At 44.3% G+C, this 18,797-nt stretch overlaps 1 protein-coding gene across 1 annotated transcript in view; it reads left to right on the top strand.

The window, feature by feature from the left end:
• The window catches only part of agpat5 (1-acylglycerol-3-phosphate O-acyltransferase 5 (lysophosphatidic acid acyltransferase, epsilon)), a 206,835-nt gene that overhangs the window by 79,065 nt on the left and 108,973 nt on the right, over positions 1 to 18,797 (top strand). Inside the window, exon 4 of the mRNA XM_038800425.1 lies at positions 4,791 to 4,880. Within this exon, the coding sequence (XP_038656353.1) occupies positions 4,791 to 4,880 (90 nt within the window). The remainder of the gene's footprint in view (positions 1 to 4,790; positions 4,881 to 18,797) is intronic.

Below are 18,797 nucleotides of genomic sequence, written 5' to 3'. Positions count from 1 at the left end.
AGATTGTAATTCTCTCTCTGTTCCCGAACACCTTTAAAATTGTTAGTTTATAATGCTTTTCTTTCTTCCTGCCAAAATAAATCCCTTTGCACTTCGCTACATCAAATTTAACCTATCTGTAGGGCTTTCATCAATCTATGTCCCCTTGAAGTCTGCTATTATGCTTCTCGCTGCATAACAAGTTATCAGAAGCAAACTTTGAAATTCTGCCCTGTACAATGTTTCCAGGCATTAATTTATATCAAAAAGAGCAGTGGTTGCAGCACCCGAGTCCTGGGGAACGCTACTACATACTTTTCCCCAGTTTGAAAAGCAAATTTTCACTCACTGCTGCCCTGCTTCTGTCCCTTAACTAATTTTGTATTTGCATGATCAATTCTCATTAATTGCATGGCTCAATTTTGCTAACAAGTATATTATGTGTTATTTTATCAAATGCCTTTTGAAAGTCCATATGCATAAACAAGTAAAATGCTTTCAACAACCTTCTCCATTCCTTCATCAAATTCTCAGTTAGTGAAACATGATCTCTCTCAAATCCGTGCTGGTTTTCATTTATTGAGTTATGTTTTTCCAAGCGGCAATTAATTGTCTTGGATTATTGCTCAATTTCTCCACAGCTGACAATAGGCTGATTGGCCTGTAACTACTCGGTTTGTCCTTCAGTGTGGTAGTCCACTTCTACCAATACTGATAGATTTGGGAGGATGGGGTCAAGTTGACTTAACTTTTGTGTTGGTTCTTTCACCATCTACCACATGCCCAGTCTGGCTGAGATGTGAGCTCAGTCAGCCAAAGTGCTGCTTAGATATACATTGAAGTTTCACATCCAGGGAATTCTGTGTTTCTTCACAGTGCCGTTCAACTTGGAGGAACACTGATTCATCATCTGAGGGAGGGTGATCAATAGTAATTAGTAAGCTGCTTGCTTTCCCATTTTGGTGCTGATACCATGTGTTGCTCGTTCTGGGTGAGTGTGCTTTACACTCAATTGGCTCTGTTTTATTCCTTAGCTCTAGAGTCGCCAGGTATCCTTATGATACCGCCACAAGATTCAAGTTCAAGTTCAGACCAATGACTCAATACACCAGTTAGTAAGTTCAAAACAAAACACATTTATTATTACACAGTTATTTACTATAACACTAAAAGACTAGGCTATTCCTACCACTAACAGGCCAATACTTATCTGGAATAAGGGAACTGCTGGATCAGGGAACAATGGCCTCTTGCTTTGTCCTGGATCTGCAGGCTTCCAGTTGGTGTGGACTAAAGGGGTCAGGAGTGTCTACTCCCGTAGCGTGTGTTGTATGACACTTACTTGATGGCGGCTGCTGACCAGGCCTCTCCTTCTCAAGGTGTTCTGCTGGGAGGGCCGGCTGGTCACGAAGAAAGAATCAGTCCTGGGACCTGACTTTTATAGGTCCCAGGGGCTTCGCGCCCTTCTGGGCGGACCCTCCATAAACTTGCAATCGATTGGCTCTCTTCCCAATCGATTGATTTGAATTTCCCCAATAACGGGGTTGTTCCTTGATCACTGGGCGGTCCTTGGGGCTTATTGTTTCAGACTCCCTTTGGCGCCGAGAAGTCTGACCTTCTATAGAATGTTTCAATCTCTTCTAATTGTTGTGTCCATTGTGCCTGGGAATCACTGGGAATCGTTCACTTAATATGCGCAGCTCATTAGTTACAATGCTGTCTGGTTTCTTTAGCAGCTAGAATACACAGGGGATTCTGCAAACTGCTTGTCTCTTTGCAACTGTCCATTTTTCCCTGTAACCTTTGCGTTCTTCCATTTTGTGTGAGGAAGTGGCCAAGCCAGGTGGCTACACATAAGACTTCATGGGGTCCACAATCAATGTTGAAGACTCCCATGTCCACTCTCTTTTCTTTCCCCCTCCCCCACCACCTCTGGATTTATAGACTACTTTACATCTCGTGGTTGATCTGTCCTTGCATTGGGACAGTACGTACCCAGGGATGATGGAGAAGTCCGGGCTTTTTGCTGAAAGGTATGATTCTAACAACATGGCTAGGTTAGACTTGCTTGATTTGGCTGTACGATAATTATGCCATAAATCCTCCGATGTTTGGGAGGAAGGTCAACTGTGCTCGGTGTGCCTTTGTCATGGTTTGATGCATAGATTGATGCTGGGTGGTCTGTCTGCATTTATTCTTAGTAATACTTTGGTACAAATGGGTGACTTTTTGAGCTATTGAGTGCAGTTAAGAGTTGATGACATTGCTGAGAATTGGTAAGGATGACCGATTTGGTTTCCTTAAAGGGCATTAGTGAAACATGAATTTTCATGATAATCTGTTCATTTCATGGTCACTTACTGACGGTAACATTTCGGATTTATATCATTAAATTCCCTCTAGATTACTAGTACAGAAATGTAGCAACTATGTTACTAATCCTCAAGATGTGCCTGCAGCTCACAAACCTTATTTACCATGCTCTGGACATTTGAGTGCGTGCACTTTAAACCTTTCTTAGTCTGCCTTGCATTTTGACTAGTCAGATTCCATCTATTTGTGAACTCTTTATTCTACTGCTGCCTATTGCTCCTGGTACCCTTTCGCTACGGCCTTATCCAGGTCCTTTGCCACATTAATCCATCCCCCGATAGCACTCATTAACCTCACTGCAAGGACAGTAGGCTATCCATTTATGTACAGGGCTGTCCTACCCAGAACTGAACACAGTACCTCAAAAATCCTGAAGCCTTTCCTCCTGCACCATGTCCTCAGCCACATGTTAACCTCCCTCGTGCTACTGTTCCTATACTCAGTACCATGTGGCATTAGGTGTAATGATTACGATTTAAGGTCCTGCTCTTTAACTTTCCCTCTAAAGCCTGAAACTGACTGTAGAACTCGTAACATTTTTTCTATCTATGTCACTGGTTCCAAACTTCTGGCTGTTCCCTTCTCCACACAAAATGTTACCTTTCCGTTACCCCGGTAGCAGTGCAACACCATACCAGGCAAGACTCATCCCAATGTGGACACAAATAACGTAAACAAAGTTACAAAAGAAAAATCTATAAAATATCTGTATACCTCCAGTATTTCTTCGAGCAAATGGCATAAACTGCCTGTCAGAATCTTACTCAATTTTGAAAATTTTGAGTACCCCAGCCTTTTTCTGGGTGAATTTTTCCAAATTTCCACCCCCCTTTGTGAGAAGATGTTCTTGACTTAAGCCCTGAACAGCTTGCCTTATTTTAAAGCTATACCGACCTGCTTGTTCTGGGCTCCCCCTCTCCTTCTGCATTCAGACTTGTTTACTGAGATCTCTCCCAGTTCTATCAAATTATTTAATCCTCTTGGATATTTAAATTAAATCACCCCTTTAATCTTCTACACTTAAGGGAATGCAAGCATAGTAAATGAAATCTGTCCTCCTAATTTAAACATTTTAGCCCAGCTATCATTCTGATGAATTTGTGATGTTCCCCTTCTAAGGTTGGCAAATGCTTCCTGAGTAGAAGTAGCCATAATTGAATACAGTGCACTTTATACATTTTTAAAAATCTTCTGTGTGAGTGCACAAACATTTTCTGCATTATTTTCCTGAGTCTTGAGTAGCTGGCCTTGGTATTCTAAGAATTATTTTTTTTTAAAAATCAGTCCTTTCATAAAAATTGTACAGGTCCAAAATATTGACTTGTAAATACTCAACATTTATTTTAGTGACAAAATGTGCAGGAAAAACTAAGGTCTGGCAGTATCTATGGGACGAAACCGAGTTAACATTCCAGGGGAAGGGACCTTTTGTAAGGGATTTATGAAAGGTTTTTTTAACTCTAATGTCATAGAATGGTTACAGCACAGCAGGAGGCCATTTGGCCATCTGAAAGAGCAATTCATCCAGTGCCGCTACCCTGCTTTATTCCCATATGTAGAATTATTTTCCAAAGAAACATCTAGATTCCTGCAAGTTACTGCTCTTTCTCCATAAACTCATGTAGCCATTTGACAAATAAGAAATCCTCATGATGGAGGCCATCGTGCAACTCTATAGGTCAGTGTTTTGTCGGGTCTTGAGGCTGAAACATTTGTGCCAAATTTAATTTGAGTATTTGATAGATGATTTCAGTTATTATCTCTTGTATAAAATTTTTTAGAAAAAGCCAAACCAAAAAACACAAGTAGCATGCTATACATGACACCACTGCTTTTATATGAGGAGAATGGTACTGATTTTTAGTTACATTCTGCACAATACGGGAATGCATCCAGAACCCTCATTTATACAAAGTAAAATTAAAGTGTGAACAAAGTGAGACGGGCAGCTGTTGTTGTAGTTTGTGTAAAACTCTGGAAATGTAAATTTCCCCTATTTGTATTCAGATGTATGAATTGGGATCTAAGAAAAATGAACAATTATCTTGTGGAAAGTATTTAAAGTTTGCAATCTAGAATAATAACCAAGTTGCTATTTATAAGTTTTTATTCCTACTTTGCAGATGTAAAATATCCTGCAGGTTCTTAAAATATCTTGTAGGTTCTAAGAAAAACTTATTTTACAGTTGAACTGGAGGCCTGCACACCATATGTTGTGCGATTGCGTGGAGTACTATTAATTAGAAAAATGAGATTGTCCATTACTGACATGAATAGTGCCTGTAAAGCTTATTCATGGACAATTACCACGTTATACCATTAATGTCAGTTATCAATCAATTGTGTAGTTTAAGTTTGTACTTTTAAAAATTCTATTATGGAACTCAGTGAACTTTGCAATAAGATGTCACTCACCGTGAATGTCATTTATATTTTAGCATGGAGGAATATATGTCAAGCGAAGTGCCAATTTCAATGAAAAAGCAATGGCTAATAAACTTCGACAACAAATAAAAGTGGGAACCCCAGTAAGTACTTCAGTGCTATTTGTGTTTTGATGGCAATGATAGATGAGTGTTGCTTAAAGTTGAATTTTGTTTTTCTGCATTTGTAAATACTGCTCAATTATCTGTCGTAGGTTTGAGTAGCATTCTAGCCATTTTGATATGGTTATACTTTTGGATTATTACCTGTTCTTTGAACCAGTTTTACATTGCAACTTACAAAATATTTATATCAAGTGTTTTCTACATTGTTGTAATATGTAACATTTCTTCACCCAGTTGTTGAAAATTTATTTTTGGGGAAAGAAGCCATAGTATGCAATACTGTATGGACGAAATAGAAACAGAAGGAGGCCATTCAATAAGATCATGGCTGATCAATTTGTGTTTTGAGTTCCATAATAGCATCCCACCCCACCACCCTGATAACCTTTGGATTTCCTTACCTAACCAGAATATATCTGCCTCTACCTTAAAAATATTCAGTGATCTAACCTACACTGCCTTCTGAGGCAGAGAGCTCCAAAGTTGCACAACACTGAGAAAAAAGTCTTTATATCTGTCTGAAAGGGCAGCCCCTAATTTTAATACCCTGCCCCTAGTTCTGGACTCATTTGCAAGATAAAAACATCCTTTCCACATCCAGCTTGTTGAGACCTTTCAGGATCAAGTCACCCCTCACTCTTCTGACCTCTAGTGGAAACACGCCCAGTCTGTCCATTCTATCCCCATAAGACAACCCACTTGTTCCAGTTATCAATCTAGTAAACCTCCTTAGATCGACCTCCAACGAATTTACATCCTTTCTTAAATAAGGTAACTAAAACTACACACAGTACTTGAGCTGTGGCCTCACCAATGCCCTTTTTAACTGAAGCATATAATACTTACAGTAATTAAATGGTACCTAATGTTTCTTCGAGGTAAATCGGGCGGTGCTGATGGGGATGTTTGGGTCGGAATACGCGGGAATTGTGATGTCGGATGTGACGGGTGCAGAGGCTGGGGTGGAGGTTGGTTTTGGGACTTCTGGCCGACAAGGCGTTTTGCGAGAAGGCGAGAGTGGTGATTCGGAATTATGTGGAACTTAATCACCATATATACTCGCGTATCATGCGATCTCGCGTATCATGCGACCCCTAAATTTTCGTCCCCAAAACATGATTTTATGCTATATCTCATGTATCATGCGAGTCACTTTTTTGGAAATTAATGCCCAAACTAAAACTTCCAAATGGTATCATTGTCTGTGGTTTCTGTTGTGAAAGCTGTTCGCGAATCGAACAGCTTTCCAGCTGGCTTTACTAGCGTCGTTCTGCCACTTGACGTTTCCATTCATAAAAACGGCAAGTAAAACACCCGCGAATTCTGTATCGGAAAAAGACGGCCATGTATTGAATAAACTACCCATATGATCAGGAATACTACTCTTCAGATTTTGACCACAGCATTCTGATGGGAAGATGTTCAGCCACTTGACGTTTCCATTCATGTTTTTATGAATGGAAACGTCAAGTGGCTGAACATCTTCCCATCAGAAAAAACAGCAAGTAAAACACGCGCAAATTTTGTATCTCGCGTATCATGCGACCCCCCCCCAAATTTAGGTTACAATTTAGGTCTTCAAAAGTCGCATGATACGCGAGTATATACGGTACTTATGTCTTCAATTTCTCTGTCAATAAAGGATTGAATTCTATTACCCTTAATTACTTGCTCAATGGAAACCCGTCCGGACCCAGAGCGTTACCAGTTTGTATTGACCAAATACAGCTCATAATCTCCTCCAGCACTCCATCGGAAATGGGACGAGAAGGGGATTAACACTAAAAGATTTGTTTCTTGGGGGTTGGTTTGCAAGATTGAAAGAGCTGGAAGTGAAGTATGGGCTGGAGCAGGGGGAAATGTTTAGATACATGCAGGGTTGAGATTTTGCCAGGAAGGAGATACGGAGCTTCCCGTTGGAGCCAGCCTCCACATTCTGGAGGAGGTGCTGACAACGGGACGAGAGAACGAGGTAAGAGGAATGCTCCGGAGGGTGAACGCCTCCACCTCGTGCGTGAGGTTGGGGCTGATGCAGCTGAAGGTGGTATATAGAGCACACCTCACGAGGGCGAGGATGAGCTGGCTCTTTTGGGGGGTAGAAAATCTGTGAACATTACGTGGGTTGGGGGGAGGGGGGCAAGGGCAAATCACGTTCATATGTTTTGGTCCTGTCCAAAGCTGGAGGATTACTGGAAGGGGGTTTTGGGAGGCCATATTCGGGGTGTCGGGCCAGCTGGGGTTGGAAACGGGTGCGGGGGCAGATGCTGTAGCCTTTGCCTCATTGATCACCCGAAGGCAGATCCTGTTGGGATGGAGAGCAACCTCTCCACCCTGGCGTGGCAGGGGGACCTGACACAGCAGCATCCCACACCGTACAATCAAAATCGGAGTGCCCTACCCAATCTTTTCGCAACTTTGTTTGATATTTGATTTTCAGGTGGTCCTCCTATTGGGAAAACTACAGCCGCTTTCAAACTCCTCCGGTGCAGAAACACCTGGGATCATTCCACCCCCTCACATTCCATGTTATCGACTCTGACCCCCCCCCCCCCCCCCCCCCCCCCCTCCCCCTCCCCTATTTCGACCCACTATTAGCCATATCCACCCTGAGACAATCCAGTAGTGCCCAACCTTCAACAACTCCTCGCCCACCCAAGGTGGGCCCCATCAAACCAGCTCAAAAACATAGGAGCCATCACCATCAGCAATCCACCCCATCCAGCAAACCAAACAAACAATAACAGAGCAACAACCTCCCTATCCTCAAATCAACCAGAAGCAAAGCCTAAGCTTGTTACCTGAAAAAAAATACAACACCCACCCCCCCCATTGTAACCAGCTGCAGGCTTCTCCCCTCTCTGCTCCCATCAATAGCAATACTGCTCGCAGGGTGACACCTGCACAGAATCAAAATCAAAGTCAACTAACCAGTATATCAATAATCAGCCCCTCTTCCCAAACCAAACTTTAATACAAAATCATCGAGGAAGATCAACACACAGCTGCCCTCCATCACAGACAAAACCCCCAACCCCCCCCAAAAAAAACATTCCTCAACTAGTCCAGAGACAACCCCACGCCCCCCCCCCCCCACCGTACAAAAATCCTACAAAAAGAACAAATATAGATGAACTTAAAGAACAAACAATAAACTTCATTATCTTTCAGCATTTCAGTTCACCCCAGTCTGTGCTACTTAACAAACTCATTTGCATCCTCTGCATCAAAGTAATAGTTCTGTCCTTGAAAGTCACCTGAAGACAAGCTCAGTACACCACTCCAAACGTCACGTTGCTCTTGTACAGCATGGCTTTGGCCTTGTTAAACACTGCACGCCTTCTCGCCAGCTCTGCCCCAATATCTTGTTATATTCTGTTGGCATGGCCCTCCCTTCGCCCACCTCAGAACCTGCTCCTTATCCAGGTATCGATTAAATCTGACTATGATCCCTTATATGGTACACCTGATCTAGGCTTCTGCCTCTGTGATGTATGGGCCCTGGACAACTCGGGAGGAGTCGAAAAGACCTCCTACCCCACCATCATTCCAAACATCTTAGACATAGAGTACATGGAGTTGGAGCCCTCCAGGCCCTCCGGCAGCCCAACGATCCTTTTTGCCATCTGGAGCAGGTTTCCAGTTCGTCAACCTTGGCGTTTAGCGCTTTAGGCTCTTCAGCGAGAAATACCATCTCTGACTCCACGGAGACAACTCACTCGCCATGATCAGAGGGCACCTCCACCTTCTGTATCGTTGCCCTTTGTACCTCTATCCGCCAGTTCATCTTATCCGTGGCCACCTGAATTGGGGCCAAAGCCCCCTTCATTGCCTTCTCCAGATCCTCAGCTACCGCCTGCCGCAGCTGCTTAAATTAGCCAGTCAAGAAGCTCACCAACTTCTCAGTCGTCCACTGAGGGGCCACTGACCATAGGAACCGCTGCTATGGACCCCTCTGCAGAAGCGCGAGAAACTTTTAGTCTGGCAACAATCCCTTGCCCAAACTTTGCCTTGAGCTATTTTTACTGAGTGTTACTCGATAGTGGGGAACTTATTCCCTCCAACTACACCAATTTCCTACTAAAAATTCCAAATTGATACTGAAATTGAAATGTACATTTAATAAAAGATGAAATTATTGTGTATTTTGGTGTGTAAGACAGACTTTTCTTATCAGATGGTTAGGCCTCGTCTTGTGCTCCGCTTCAACTTATTTATCAATTAGCCATTGATTAGTCAGACCTGACTTTATCTATATGAATTTTAGATGTCCGCTCCTTTTGTCTGTATGAATAAATCCAAGCGTGCCTCTTGCCAAAATGCCTCCAATCAAGTCACGTCAATCCTATAGTGCAGCGTTTAAACTGGAAGCCATGCAGCAGAAGAAAATGGCAGAAACATGGCTGCTCATTGTAAATACGGAGCATTGGTCAATGTTAAAGGGGGTGGACGGGAAATAACATCACTTCTACCCTATCCCTGTAACCCAATAACCCCTCCTAACCTCTTTGGACATTAAGGGCAATTTAGCATGTCCAATCCACCTAACCTGCACGTCTTTGGGTTGTGGGAGGAAACCGGAGCACCCGGGGGAAACCCACGCAGACATGGGGAGAACGTCCAGACTCCGCACCCAGTGGGGAATCGAAGCTGGGACCCTGCTGCTGTGAAGCCAGAGTGCTAACCATTGTGCTACTGTGCTGCCCATGTAGGTAAATCGGTAACTACGCTGTGTTAAGCATTACTCCTGGATGTATGTCAAAGATACTATGGCTAGTTCATATTTACAAAGAAAAGTACAGGAACAGGCCCTTCGGTCCTCCAAGCCCGTGTTGACCATGCTGCCCGACTAAACTACAATCTTCTACACTTCCTGGGTCCGTATCCCTCTCTTCCCATCCTATTCATGTATTTGTCAAGATGCCCTTCAAATGTCACTATCGTCCCTGCTTCCGCCACCTCTTCCGGCAGCGAGTTCCAGGCACCCACTACCCTCTGTGTAAAAAAAACTTGCCTCGTACATCTACTCTAAACCTTGCCCCTCGCACCTTAAACCTATGCCCCCTAGTAATTGACCGCTCTACCCTGGGGAAAAGCCGCTGGCTATCCACTCTGTCTATGCCCCTCGTAATTTTGTAGACCTCTATCAGGTCGCCCCTCAACCTCCGTCGTCCCAGTGAGAACAAACCGTGTTTATTCAACCACTCCTCATAGCGAATGCCCTCCATACCAGGCAACATCTCTTCTGCACCCTCTCTAAAGCCTCCACATCCTTCTGGTAGTGTGACGACCAGAATTGAACACTATACACCAAGTGTGGCCGTACTAAGGGTCTATACAGCTGCAACATGACTTGCCCATTCTTATACTCAATGCCCCGGCCAATGAAGGCAAGTATGCCGTATGCCTTCTTGACTACCTTCTCCACCTGTGTTGCCCCTTTCAGTGACCTGTGAACTGCTGCTTCATGGCTGAACGCCAGGATGATTTGGGAATTCTGGATGTCTACAGGAGAATAGGTTCATGACCACAGGACGTGTGTGATATGACCTGGTGGATTAAGGATACATGGGGCAGTGTACCTGAAGAGGTGATTATGAACAGTTTAATCCAATCTGAGATTACCAGCAGACTAGAAAAACCCAAGACTCAACCAGAGGAAGACTATGACACGGAGAATAACATCACTTTTGCCCTCAACTCTGAGCTAGCAGCGAATTACCACTTGGACACAGTGATGAAGAATTCAAAGAGTAAACTGTGTTGAAAGTGTTTGTAGTCAATGATTCATTTTTATACGGATTACTGCTAATATATGGATTTACACATCTGTTTCACGATTTGGTGTTAGTGTTGTATGATTTTTCTTTTCATTAATAAATGTGGTTTGGATTGAATCTGTTTTTCTGGTTGTGCCTGGTCTCATCTCCTACACCACTTCGACTTGTATCTGAGTTGAGTTTGGAATAATCGGAAATCCAATCAATTCGACTTATACTCCACATTGACTTCTACACCAGGAAATACAGTAATTTGTTTTATAATAATAATTTATCCATATTTGGAGCTTTTAAATAGTGAGGGACTAAAGCCTCGGTATTTTCATATATATATCATCGATATTTCTAAAATTTAAAAAACTGAGCCAAGATCTTTAAAATGTCTGTCTGTGACCCCTGAACTGAAGAAAAACTCACACATCACTATCTCTAAGGAGCCACTACCGACCCCCTGTAGACTGTACAGCCCAACTTCAAAGACAGTTTTACAAAGGCAATCTGTATTTAATAACCGAGCCTGACCAGAAAGAGATGGATCATCTGACAAATACCCCTCAGTCTTTCTTTCAATTCCTAATGGTTGAGATATTTAACAGTTATTGGGATTCAGATGATGGATGCACATTCTTTGCAAAAGAAGGTGAAGAGGTGGGAGTCATGTGACATGGGCCTCTGGCTTGTGCAACAAGTAATAAATCAAATGTCAACACCAGGACTTCTGGGACCACGAGCTGTGCTGAGCAGTTGCAGGAAAGGCGACTCTCTTCCAAAATAAGTAGTTTCAACATAGAAATGGCCGCTAAGTCGACAAAGTCACCTCCCACCATCCCTTGAAAACCATCACGTACCTGAAGATATGCCCTCAAACCAACAAAAGGGTTCAAAAGAAAAAGGGCAGCAACAGCCAGGAAAGGAAGGACCAAGTCGCGGACAAGAGGAGTGAAGCAGAGCAAGATATGACGGAGGGAACGGAGCCGCCCATACAAAAGCCAGCTTACCTACCAATAGGACAACGGATGGAGTTCCTAGAGGTGCCTTAAAGAAATAAATTATTTTTCTCTCTATAAATTTAGAGTATCCAATTTTTTTTTCCAATTAAGGGGCAATTTAACACAGCCAATCCACCATCTCTGCACATCTTTTGGGGTGTGGGGGTGAGATCCATGCAGACACTGGGAGAATGTGCAAACTCCATACGGACAGTGACCCAAGGCTGGGGTCAAACCTGGGGCCTTAGTGCCTGATGCAGCAGTGCTAAACATTGCGCAAAAAGAAAGAAATTATTGCAACAGTAAAGTCGGTGGTCACAGGAGCGTTGGGCCCCCTTCAAAGAGGCATTGGACTGGACAGTGCGCTGGCTGGAGACGCAGGAAGCAACGGCGCAAGGAGCAGACATGGCAAGGCTGGTGGCGATCCAGGGAGTGCGCAATGGAAAGATGGAGGACCAAGAGAAACGCCTGTACGCTAGGATTGTGGGACTACTGGAGTGCACAGAGGGCAGGAACCCTATGTGGCCCAGATTCTGGATAAGCTGGTTGAGGACGAAGTTTCCCCAAGCTCCCAGATGTAGATAGGGCCCACAGGTCACTCCAGGAGAGGCCAACGGCAAGAGGACCACCGCGGGCCATTATCGCCAAGCTCCACCGATTGCAAAATGAGGAGCAGAACCTGAGCTGTGCACAAAACACACGGTCCTGCATGTGATATGGGCACATGATCCGCGTGTACCAAGACATTGTGTCCACCTGGCTAAGCATCAGATCAAATTTAACAGGACCAAAACAACTAGTGAAGAGCAAGGTATGGATTGGATACCGGGCTAAACTGTGGGTGACCTCCTAAAACAAGGAACGCTATTTCACCACACCAGGAGAAACGGAGGCAATTGCCTGCAAGAACGGATTGGGAAAGCCACAAAAGTGAAGGCAGAAATGGATCAGTATCAATGTGAAATTTACTTTGCTTTGGCATGAATGAATGCCCAAGAGGGGAGGGGGCAGAAGGGGATCAAACCAGGAAGGGAGGGTGGATAAACAAAAGTGGGGAATGGAGGAGTTGCTCCTGGGTGGGAAACCTCTATGCTGGCGAACATGCTAGCACAGGGAAGTAAGTGGAAAGGGTGGTCGTGGTGAATCTCCGATAGGGAGGCGGGGCGGGGAACCCCCCCCCCCCCCCCCATTAGAATAGTCACCTGGCATGTCAGGGGACTTAACGGCCCAGTGGAAGATCCAGAGTCTTCGCCCATCTGAAAAGCCTGAGGGTTGAAGTAGTCTTCCTCCAACAGACGCACCTGAGGGAGAAGGACTAACTGAGGGTAAGAAAGAGTTGGATACGACTGACATACAAAGTGTGTTACTTGGGCCAAAGTGGGATAAGGGCTCGGGAGGTGGCCACCCTGTTCAAAAAGGGGACGACATTCACATGATGAAGATGGTGACGAATCCGCAGGATGGTATGCCATGGGCAGCCGTAACCTGGAAGGGACCCAGTGGTGCTTGTGAATGAAACGCCTCCAACTGGGATGCAGCCTTGATAAAGACCATAGTAGAAATCCCCGACATCGACTCTCATCATGGGGGGGGGGTAGAGGGGAACTTCAACTGTCTGCAGGACCCACGGACGGATAGATCCAGCCCTAACTCTGGGAAACAATCGACCATGGCAAGAGAACTGAATGCCTTTATGGAGCAAATGATGGCGGTGGACCCATGAAGGTTCACACAGCTGAGGGAGAAGGAGTTCTCCTCCCAGGTCCACAGTCTACAGCAAAATTGACTTCTTTGTAATGGGGAAATCGATGCTTCCAGATGTGGTAGAGACGGAATGCTCCACAATAGTCATCTCTGCTAAAATGTGAGGTTGGAGACGGGCTGGGCTCAAAATTCTTCCTCTTTCCCGACACTGGAACCTTTTTCACCGTCCCCAGATGAGAAAGCAGACAGCCATGAGGGAAATAGCACAGGTGAAAGATGGGAAGCTAATCACAGCACCAGACGAGATCATTGAGGCCTTTGTGACTTTCTACGCAGAGCTGTACACCTCCGAGTCCCCAGAGGGGATTGGAAGAGGAAGCAGTTCATCGACGGGCTGGACATACCAGTCATGGGGGAGGAAAAGAGGCAGGGACTGAAAGCACCTCTCGAACTGGGGAAAGTCACAAAAAGTATCCACTCCATGCAGGTGCGGAATACGCCGGATCCAGACAGATTACCAGCTATAAAAGAATTTGCGTCAGCACTGACCCCTCACCTGCAGGAGATGTTCAATTAGTCCCCACAGAGAGGGCCCTGCCACCAACGCTAATAGAGGCCTCGATATTGCTGATCCCCCCCCCCCCCCCCCCCCCCAAGGACAAAGATCTGATGGAGTGCAGGTCATAGAGACCCGTCACTCTTAAACACTAATGCCAAAATACTGGCGAAGGCCCTGGCAAGACGACTGGAGAGTTGCGTGCCAGAGGTTGCCGCAGGTGACCAGACCAACTTTGTCAAGGGCAGACAACTAACAGCGAATATCAGGCATCTGCTGAATGTGATCAGGGAGGAGATACCAGAAGTGATTATCTCACTCGGCGCAGAGAACACTTTCAACAGGGTCAAATGGAGGTACCTCGCAAAGAAACTAGAACGGTTTGGGCTCGGGGTCACCTCGTGGGTCAAACCACTGTACAGCCCTCCCATGGCGAGTGTACGGACAAAGTCGAGCTCTGGATGATTCTGGCTGCACAAAGGCACAACGGATGCCCGCTATTCCTGCTACTATTTGCCCTGGCAATCGAGCCACTGGCACTCTAATAACTATGTAATTACGGCTCTTACATCAGCAGAGAGTTGGAGAGGCATTCATAGGAGAGACAAATCATAAAGTCTCTCTCTCTCTCTCTATGCGGATGATCTCCTCTCCATCTCAAACTTTCCCTAGCCAGTATGGGACAAATAATGGAACTATGCAGGGAGTTCGGATCCTTCTCCGGTTACAAACTTAATCTGAGCAAGAGCGAAACCTTCTCTGTGAACCCACGTGGGGAGAAATCCGAGCTGCAGAAATTGCTGTTCAAACTAGCCCAAACCAAATTCCGATACCTGGTGTTCCAAATAGTCCACGACTGGACATGGATCCATAAACGGAACCTAAAGAGTCTGGTGGAGGAGGTAAAAATGGATCTACAGAGATGGGACTCGCTCCCTGGTGGGGAGATGATGAAGATGAGCATGCTGCCCAGGTTCCCTGTTCAGATCCCTCTCGATCTTTATCCCAAGGCCGCCTTCACCAAAATCAATAAATTAATCATGGAAGGGAAAGGTCCTACGAAGAAGGAGAAACATGGGACGCTTGCCCTCCCAAACCTCCAATTCTACCACTGGGCAGCCACCGCAGAAAGGGGCCGGGGTGGGTCAAGGATTTAGAGGCCGAATGGATTGAGATGGAGGAAAGTTCCTGTACTGGGGCGTCGCTCAGAGCGCTGGCCACGGCTTCACTCCCATCATCCCCCCCCCCCCAGCCAAATGCTGAAAAGCCCAGTGATAGTGGCCACGCTGAGGACATGGAACCGATGTATTTATTCCTGCTTTTTTCTCTCTCCTCTTCCCTGCTATTATGGGTCTGGAAGTTCTTGAATGTTTATCTGCAAGTGCCTGTGAGAATTTGTGATCATTCAGATTTGACCTGGAAATTACAATCCAGTTTTTTTTAAAGGCAGTTTTGCAGTATTTTAGCTTAGTTGCACCCTTGTGAATTTGCTAATGCAACCTCTTTAGCATTACTAAAGAAGCAGGCTTTAAATAACTGTTTTAAACCTTGCGGTTATAGTTTTAGTTGATACTTTAATTGTGATATTTTAAGTGAAAACTACACTACTATGTTTTCAAAACTACACACCCTGCCTTTTAACTTTGTTTTGCCAGAGGCTAGCCGTAAGGTAATAAATTGAGCGAATCATAGTTATTTTCAAACATTTATGGCCCGAAAATAGCTGTAACTGGTCTTTAAGTGTTACTTGCTATTCATTAGATTTGCCCGTTACCTTTTAATCTCTGTACGTTATAATGCTGCAAGTTGTGGAGCATCGTCTAAAATGCAGCTGAGATAAACCAAATTCAACTCCATTCTTGTCACAGTTAATTTTCAGCCCAGGGAGGTCAATTGGCAGAGGCTAACACTTATCCAGTTGCTAAGAGGGTACTTGTACTTGAGATGTCTTGTCTTAATTTTCTGTGGCAAATTTACTTTGTATCCATTATGCAATTGCAGAAATGTTATGCAGTTCAATACATCTGAATAGGGAGCCAGTAAGCAAGACCCCCGTTCTGCAAAACAGCTTCTCGATTTGTTTTCCATGTATCTGCCCTTTACCTGATAATGGTGTGGCATTTACACATAAATAATGAGTGCAATTAGCCTGCCATTATTTTGACATCAATTGCCATGCTTTTTAATGCCATCAATAAAGAGTAAAAATTCAACTAGTCTTAAATCATAAGATAAAGGTTGATAATTGCTCGGCTAAATCGCTGGCTTTTAAAGCAGACTAAGCAGGCCAGCAGCACGGTTCAATTCCCGTACCAGCCTCCCCGGACAGGCGCCGGAATGTGGCGATTCTGTTTTGTTTTCACTTTTTCCTCGCAAGCTTTCATGGCTATTGTCCGTATGAATGTTGTACATAGCTTAAACTTATTGAATAAAAATTGAGGCATAATCATCACTGTTTACTGGAAGCTAATCTGCAGGGTTTATCTTGAAATATGTACTGTATACTGTGTTTAAACACAATCACTAATGCACAGTGAAGTCATTACTCTATTGACCTTTAATTGCTACATTATTGCTGAAAGAGCTACGTGTACTAGAATTCTGATTGCCATTACATTATGTGCCTTCCTTTTTATTGAAATGAGTTTAACAAAGTGTTATTTATAAAATGGTAAGTCTCTTGATAGTCTATTTGCAGTGATATAGCTGTTGCCAGATGACTTTTTCCCATGGCTGTCTCAAAAGATGGGATTGTTGAATTGGTATTTTATGTTCTCCAAAGCTAGCTTTCTACAAGTTATGTTTAAAAATTTCCTTCTGAGGTTTTCCAGCTGGGTAAGTTCGCCAACATTTCTTGTTTCATGCAAAGGGACTTGTGCATACTCTGTTATGTTTTGAGAGAGTACATGTGATTTTACAGATGACATGTTGCTTTACAGGTCCAGTCAGGATCATAGCTACACAATCAGAAGATGTGGTAGCAGTCTGGGTGGTAGTTTGTTTGGAGAGGGTGTGAAGAGGAGTTTTTATTGCATATTGGGTTACAGCAGTGGCGGATAGAATTCTTAGTGACTTTCTCCAGCTGTTTCAGCCTGGTGTCGGTTGGAGGCAGGCCTGGAGAAAGACGGTGCCACACCTGTTTTCACAGTTCCAATTTACCTTTGAAATAAAACCAATTATGACCGTACTATGTATTCTACCATTTATAAAGTGAAAATATAGTTTTGTGTGTAGAGTCAAAGATGTTTACAGTATAGAAACAGGCCCTTATGCTCAGCTTGTCCATGCCGCCCAATTTCTATCACAAAGCTAGTCCCACTTGCCCGCATTTGGCCCATATCCCTCTATACCCACCCTGCCCATGAAACTGCCTAACTGCTTTTTAAAAGGCAAAATTGTACCCGCCTCTACCACTGCTTCTGGCAGCCTGTTCCAGGTGCTCACCACCCTCTTGTGTGAAGAAATTTCCTCTTTGGTCTCTTTTGTATCTCTCCCCTCTCTCCTTAAATATATGCCCTCTAGTTCTAGACTCCTCTACCTTTGGGAAACGATGTTGGCTATCTATCTTGTCTATACTCATTATTTTATAGACCTCTATAAGATCACCCCTAAGCCTCCTATGCTCCAGGGAAAAAAGTTCCAGCCTCTCTTTATAACTGAGACCATCAAGCCCTGGTAGCATCTTCGTGAATCTCTTCTGTACTCTTATCTAGTGTGACAATATCCCTCCTATGATAGGGAGACCAGAACTGAACACCGTATTCCATGTGTGGCCTTACCAATGTCTTGTACAACTTCAACAAGACGTCCTAACGCCTGTATTCAATATTCTGACCAATAAAACCTAGTATGTTGAACGCCTTCTTCACCACCCTGTCCACCTGTGACTCCCACTTTCAAGGAGCCTGTACTCCTAGATCTCTTTGTTCTGTAACTCTCCTCAGCTTCCTACCATTAACTGAGTAGGTCCTGCCCCGATTTGATCTACCAAAATGCATCACCTCACATTTGGCTACCTCACCCTGGATTCCATGAGATTTAACCTTTTGCAACAACCTACCATGCGGTACCTTGTCAAAGACCTTGCTAAAGTCCATGTAGACAAGTCGACCGCACTGACCTCATCTACCTTCTTGGTTACCCCTTCAAAAAGCTCAATCAAATTCGTGAGATGTGACTTTCCCCTTACAAAGCCATGCTGACTTTCCCTAATTAGCACGTGCCTGTCCGTGCTGTCTGAATGCCTGCAGATCCTATCCCTCAGAATACCTTCTAACAACCTACCCACTACAGAAGTAAGGCTCACCGGTCTGTAGTTCCTAGGTTTATCCCAACAGCCCTTCTTAAACAAGGGCATGCATTTGCTACCCTCCAATCTTCAGGCACCTCTCCTGTGGCTGTCGATGATTCAAATATCTCAGCTAGGGGCCGGCAGTTTCCTCCCTAGCCTCCCACCAGGGGACACACTTCTTCAAGTCCTGGGGATTTACCTATCTTAATGCGCTTTAATACCTCCAGCACCATCTCTGCTGTAATATGTACACCCATCAAGACATCACTTTTTATTCCTCACTTTCCCTTTCTCAACAGTAAATAACGACGACAAATATTCATTTAGGACCTCACAAATCCTTGTGGTCCGCACGTATATGACCCTGTTTATCCTTAAGAAGCCCTACCCACTCCCTAGTCACTCTTTTGCCCTTGTGTATCTGTAAAAGCTCATTCGATTTTCCTTTGTCTTTATCTGCCAAGATGATCTCATGTCCCCTTTCTGTCCTTCTGATTTCTCTCTTAACTATTCCGACAATCTCACTACTCTTCAAGGGATCTACTTGATCCCAGCTGCCTGTGCATGTGCCTCCTTCTT

Source organism: Scyliorhinus canicula, chromosome 6 (genome assembly GCF_902713615.1).
Source record: "Scyliorhinus canicula chromosome 6, sScyCan1.1, whole genome shotgun sequence".
Lineage (NCBI taxonomy): Eukaryota > Metazoa > Chordata > Chondrichthyes > Carcharhiniformes > Scyliorhinidae > Scyliorhinus > Scyliorhinus canicula.
This window is presented reverse-complemented; position numbering and strand designations above follow the sequence as displayed.